At 40.9% G+C, this 6,390-nt stretch overlaps 1 protein-coding gene across 1 annotated transcript; it reads left to right on the top strand.

Moving 5' to 3' along the window:
- Positions 1–5,444: 5,444 nt before the first annotated feature.
- Positions 5,445–6,068, top strand: LOC149808448 (uncharacterized). The gene has a single exon (XM_089968773.1). It carries the CDS (start codon positions 5,445–5,447, stop codon positions 6,066–6,068), a length of 624 nt encoding a protein of 207 aa, XP_089824899.1.
- The last annotated feature ends 322 nt before the right edge of the window (positions 6,069–6,390 follow it).

Raw genomic sequence — 6,390 nt, 5'->3', positions numbered from 1 at the left:
AGTACACTCTGGATCTAATTCGAGGTCTTGCAGAGGATGGACAACTTCACATCGAGAAAATATGGAAGGATGGATAAACCATGTCGGCTGTTTATGTTACAAAACAGCAAAAATGCGAAGCAAGCAAATAAATAAGACAAGAAAGATTCGATGGCTATCAAGTCTTTTAACTGCTTCACAATGTCCTTCTACCAGCCAAAATTGAAACGAAGTAATAAGATCTACCAAATTACCAACAGTAGCAGGTCAAGAAGTACGCTTTGGCCGTAGGAAAGGGATAAGGCATGTTAAAGCTCATTTCCTCCCGTTTCTCGGTTTCTTAAATAAACAAACACCCAACGGTCCTTTTCAGGACCACCCACTTCTCTCGAAAAGAGACTGCTCAACGTTTGCCAAACAAAATAAAACTGAACTCCCTTTTTTTCCTTTTATGAACATGTGTGAGTGCATGATTTTAGGTCCTTATTATTATAAAAATAAAAACCAAGAGACACATACTTTTTTCTTTCTAGTCTATTCTCTGGTACAAATTACAATCAAATTTCACAACACATCACTTTAAAAAGTTCATTAGCATCTTCGTTTCAGTTCACACTCTCCTTTTATGAATTTCTTTACTATCACAGGTTTTTACTTCTCCTCCTCTCCTTCCTCACTTTCTTCTTGTCTTCTTTTCTTCTCTTTCTTCACGGGAATGGGTTCTTCTTCCTTTACAGAGGGTACATCTTCTTCCTGTTCGGAAGCCCTCTCATCCTGCTCCTGTTGTTTCTTGGATCTGTTGTCTTGTTTCTTAGGGCAGTCTGAAGACCAATGTCCTTTCTCTTGACAATGATATCAGGTATATTGACCTTTGTCTCTCCTAACACCTGTCTTGCTTTGACGTTGTGGATATTGTGAAGACCAATGCTCTTCTGAGAGATATAGCACGTGTCCTGACTTGTCCTGACTTTAATCTCGAAAGGAGGGGAGTAGTGCGATGGCTTCTCTGAATAAAACCTTCGTATGACATCTCGCAAAGCTTTCATCAGAAGTTTGATCTGTGCTGGCTCTTCCATCTTCTTATAGTATTGAGAGTGAAATGAATTCCGTGATGAAAGACACTGACATTTTATAAAGCAACGGTACGCACCTTACATTTATATCTAGGGGACCATGACTTACAATGTAGTCATTTGACATCTGGCCGAAACGATCGCACGATTTCGTAAAAAAAAGAAGAAAGTAAGAGGCAAAAACGTGACCTATCGCCTCGCACAGTAGCTAAAATCTTAGCTCAAATCCATGGCAGAAATTTTGAAGATGACGTGAGTGAGCAAGTATCCACACCTCTCACGTCTGCATCCAGATCGGGAGAATCGAGGCCAAACAAAAGTCCACCATTACCACTATCACCTGAAAACTATTACCACGTTCAAGAGAGGGATAAACGCTCTTCTAGAAAATTTAGAACCACATCCTACACGTTCAAAGTGAAATTTACAGATTTCAAGTCAGACGTACCGCTGGAGAAAACAGAACGGTTCGTCACCGATTTGTGGGATTCTCTGTTAACCACACTGAAAACGGCAATGTCGAGCCAACGGAGAGGATCACTTGACACTTTCCATTTATCACGACTGTCTGAAGACACCCGTTCAGATCGAGTTTATCAGGCCAGCAGATTGGCACCTTCCAAAGTCATCGACAAGTTTCAAAACGTTCAGCAGTCCAACGACCACACATCGCCGATGGAAAAGCGAAACTGAGCATGGCCCACATTTCTTTCCCAAAGGGACCGGGCAACGTAAAATGGTGTGATTGGTGATCGACCATCGCAGCACAAAACAGAGTCTCGTTCAAATTAACAATAGTCAAGACGTGTTTAGCTCGTGCCATCGTGGTGGGACGAACGTATGCTGAAAAAAGACACAGCAGAATGGAAAAGAGCCTGACAGAACAGTCGAAAATCCAACCGAGACAAACAACGAAGAGAAGGAGAATTCCTGTTACAGCAAGCTAGCCTATCCAAAGACATACCCTGTGGAATTCCTGGAATGCAAAAATTGCCCGACATCTTATCTCCACGCTATTAATTAAAAGTGCACCCTCAAGAAGTGCGTGGAAAACTGTTGTTTCGAGGCAAAGATTTCCTAGACGAAAAATGAGTTCAGGTCTATCATCACGATGAACATTTTGATGCAGTTACTAATATCACCGGATTCCTGGGATACAGTTATTGCTGTGTGAAATGTGACTATGGGTATAACAATCGAGAGCAGCACAAGCATTGCGGATCGAAACGCTCAAGATGTTTGGCCTCTAAACCCTGTCTTGACGAAGGACAAAAACGAGTCCATTCTCCTGCTTGTCAGCGATCTTTTTGCCAGCCCTACATGTTACCAACAACATCTGAAGACACAAGGTTCACAGCAGAAAAGTGCATGCCAACTCCTGAAATGGTGTTCTACTCGTGGACAAGTTATAAGCACCAACAGTACCAAGGAGCACCTTTGTTCGGGGAAAAAACGATGTCACATTTGTCCCCAAATCGTGAACTTGGAAAATAAATGCTACATTCAAAAATACCAACCCCAACAGAAGGAGGAGGACGAAGAAAAAAATGACCAAAAGAAAGGAAATTTCATCTTTTTTATTTTGAATGCATGCAAGAGACCGGCATTCACATTCATAACTTCTGCGTGGCACAGCGACCGTGCGAGAAGTGCATACAAGAACCTATCTTTTGTCATTGCTCTCACTTTTCTATGACAAACTCCATCAACAGAAAAAGAAAACAGTTGCAAACCGAATCTCCTCCACCCTCCCTTTCTCACCCAACCCAATCACATATTTCTTACCCATCAACATTCCCGGCTTCACCTTCATATCCAATCCAATCCCCAATCACATATCCGCCTCCATGCATATTCCCATTAACCCGTTCACCCTCATCCCCAATCACTCATTCACCCCAATATCCAGCCCAACAAACTATTACAGTGGCAGACAATTCAAGTCTAACCACTACCAAAACCACTTGTCGCAAGAGGTAAAAGTCTAAGACAAAACAAGAGGCATCCTTATCACTACCAACGCTAATTAAAAATCCAAGGAAAACACCTCAACAGAAGTAATACACCTATGCCAAACGCCTGGACCATCAAATGAAATTAGGACTGAAGATTTATTGGAAGCAGAAGTAGCAGAAATTAGCATGCTCATACACGCATTATCACACAAACACACACACACACGCGCGCGCGCGCGCGCGCAGGAAACCAAAGGACAACACTTGTTGAAGGAGAATCGGAAGCGAAAAAGACAAAGACAAAAGAACCTAAGAAACAAAACGGAAAGATGAACGTTCCTATACAGGAACGGATAACATATAAACTTCAAGATCTAATGAAACAAAACAAGAGAAGAAAAAGAAAACCCCTCTTACTCAAGAGAGAATCTCACACAAGGCCCCAAAAGAGGATTCAAGAAACAAGCACACAGAAAACTAGAACAAGAAAGGATACCACATTAAAGAACATACACTCTTTATCAGCTGTGGCAATTCTAAAAACATAAATCTAAGTACCGGAAGCATTGCGGCGGCCTTGACTAGCATCTACTCAGCTGCCTTTGAAATCATAGACCCAAAACACACTGTGTAATAGTGAGATGCATCACCCTTAAACAAGTAGCAAAATATATGGAAATTAAACAGATTGAACAAACTAAAATAAATGTAACAAGGCACAATGCATTGAAATAAAATCCTGGAATCCAGAAAGAATAGCAATAAGAAATACCAAGGATCAAAGAAGAAGAAAAACGAGCAATCAAGCAGTGCTTGGAGAAGGTAGTGTTGCTTTTAAAAAAGTCATGAAACTGCACAGTTAGTACAACACCTTGAGCAACACGGAGATCGCCCATGAGCTGATAACTCAAGGAGCTGATATCTCCAAGGCAAACAGACTGCAGATCAACCGTAGTCTCATGTCTTCGGTAATTCATCTAGAATTCACTACTACCCTCCCCCACTTCTGGTCTTCTTTGATGGCTAATCCTACCTTCTTGAGTATAACATCAACAAACCACTCTTCTGCATAATTGCAAATCATGGGGCTACCACGCCAAGAAGTGCAGATGTAAGCAAAACTTTGACGCATGTAGCGGTAGCCACAGTAACAAGTGCACATTCCAGTGCCAAAAATGTGCAAATTGTCACAAATCTCACCGTCCCACCTAAAACTCCGTCCCACATACCAGAAGTGAGAAGGGAATCATTCGTCTTATGGAGAAAGAAACCTAACCTACCTAAGAGCCAAATCGCTGATCCCACTTCAAAATATTCAGCAGAACGAGGAAACAGTACCCCCATATTTAACTAACCCAAGAAATAACCTTCTTAGATCAAATCAGCTGACAAGGGAACCACCTCCACCACCCCAGAAAGGGATTAGTGAAGAAGCTGAGCACCCCCCACCCCAAAAGAGTAATGCCAATAGTTACAACCCAAGTTCACTACTCACCCAACAGCCTGTATACGCACTGCCAAGAAATGAACCCTCTAATAAGGCAAGTAACAAAACAAAAAGCAATGCAGGTAACAAAGGAACATGCAATGCAGGTTAAAAAAAACAATCACAGTAACTATCAATCTAACTAACTCGGAAACCTTCACAAATACCACTGTTATTTAAGGGACATATTAGAGGGTATTGCAGCCCTCAACCAAACTGGCCATATGCCACGCATCCCCCTTTTCAAACTACTTATGGATTTGTTGGGAAAAACACCTTGTTTCCATCCATTAAACGTCCGGAACAGAACTAAATAAATAATTTTGAAAATTAAAATGGATAAAACTAAGAAAAGCTGTCTAACAATCTAGCAATCAAATAGTCGGGGACTAAATATGAACAAACCTGAAATACTTATCAAACTTAACAAGACCAAACGAAAACCAGATATTATTTGCATTCAAAAAACTATTTCAGACCTCCAAATACTTACCAAACATCCCCGGCTACTCAGCCAACCAATTCTTTATGAGGAATAACAAAACTAAAGGGGGGGGGGGCTTGGCTATCTTTGTCAGTGACTCACCCTCAAATACGAGCTTTGGACACCATTCATACACTTAGACTTACGAAGGATACCCAATAACCCTACAGTTCCATTTGGTACTCATCCACATAGATAAGCAGACAATATAAATTTTCAATATTTATGACCATGGAAGGACTTACACTGTTCCCCCCACTATGACCAGATATCCAGTTCTGCAAATGAACATATATTTTGTTGCGATTTTAATGCTCATAGTAAACGCTAGGGAGGAACCTGCCTAAACGTTTAGGCGGGGTACAATGATTGAGGAATGGGTATAGAATAATAACCGAGTCATACTCAACGACGGAACTAAAATTAGGATTAGCCAAGAGGATGGTTCCTTATTCGCATTAGATCTAATGATCTGCACCCCCAACTTAGCCACCTTGACAAACTGGGAAGTGGATAGAAAAACCACATTAGGAAGAGACCACTTCCCTATACACATTACCATCAATCTTACCAACCCAACCGTTAACTTCTCCAAAGTTTCCAAATGGAGACTGGATAAAGCCGACTGGCACAAATTCAACTCCTTACTCGCCTACAATACTATAGTGCAACCACAAAATGAAGAAATTGACAAATTCAACCAAAACGTCTTAGAAGCAATAAATGCGGCTGCCATACAAAGCATCACAAAAACAGGAAAAGGGAACAAATCTATCGCAAAACCGTCCATCCCATGGTGGAACGATGAATGCAAAAACATAATCAAAGAGAAGAAAAAAGCCTTAAACAAATTCCGGCACACCGGCAAATCAACAGACTACATAGAATATAAATCTAAGGAAAAAGAAACTAAGCTTGTAATCCGAAAAGCAAAGGAAACATCATGGCATTCCTACTGCACTACCCTTGACCTTAAAAAATGCAACTCCAAGCAGGTCTGGAGACGGATAAAAGCCATGAAAGGCGACATCACTAACAGCTTGCCCAATATCCAAGGAGTGACAACCAATAAAGTAAAAGCTACCAACTAGCAAAACATTTTGCAGGAATGAGCAGCAATAACAATCATTCAGCTCAATTTCAAGCACACCGGAGACATATAGAATAGAATTACCCCATTTCATTACAGACTTACATCGAAGAATGGAAAATAGCTATTAAAGACACACAAAAAGCCACATCACCAGGAGAGGCCAATTTAGGATATGAAATATATATTTTAAAAAATATCCATCCAAATATTGAAAGCATCTTGCTAGAACTGATAAACTAATCATGGAAAACAGGACCGATCCCGAAAAAAGGGAAAAAACGCTATAGTTATCCCAATGCCAAGAGCCGGAAAAGACCCCA

Source organism: Sinohyriopsis cumingii, chromosome 1 (genome assembly GCF_028554795.1).
Source record: "Sinohyriopsis cumingii isolate HCF-2022 chromosome 1, ASM2855479v2, whole genome shotgun sequence".
NCBI lineage: Eukaryota > Metazoa > Mollusca > Bivalvia > Unionida > Unionidae > Sinohyriopsis > Sinohyriopsis cumingii.
The sequence above is the reverse complement of the archived record's forward strand: the minus strand, read 5'-3'. Positions and strand labels throughout refer to the sequence as shown.

What these genes read in the sequence shown, in the direction of transcription:
- LOC149808448 (XM_089968773.1), top strand. Translation starts at nt 5,445, where the DNA reads ATGATCTGCACCCCCAACTTAGCCACCTTGACAAACTGGGAAGTGGAT.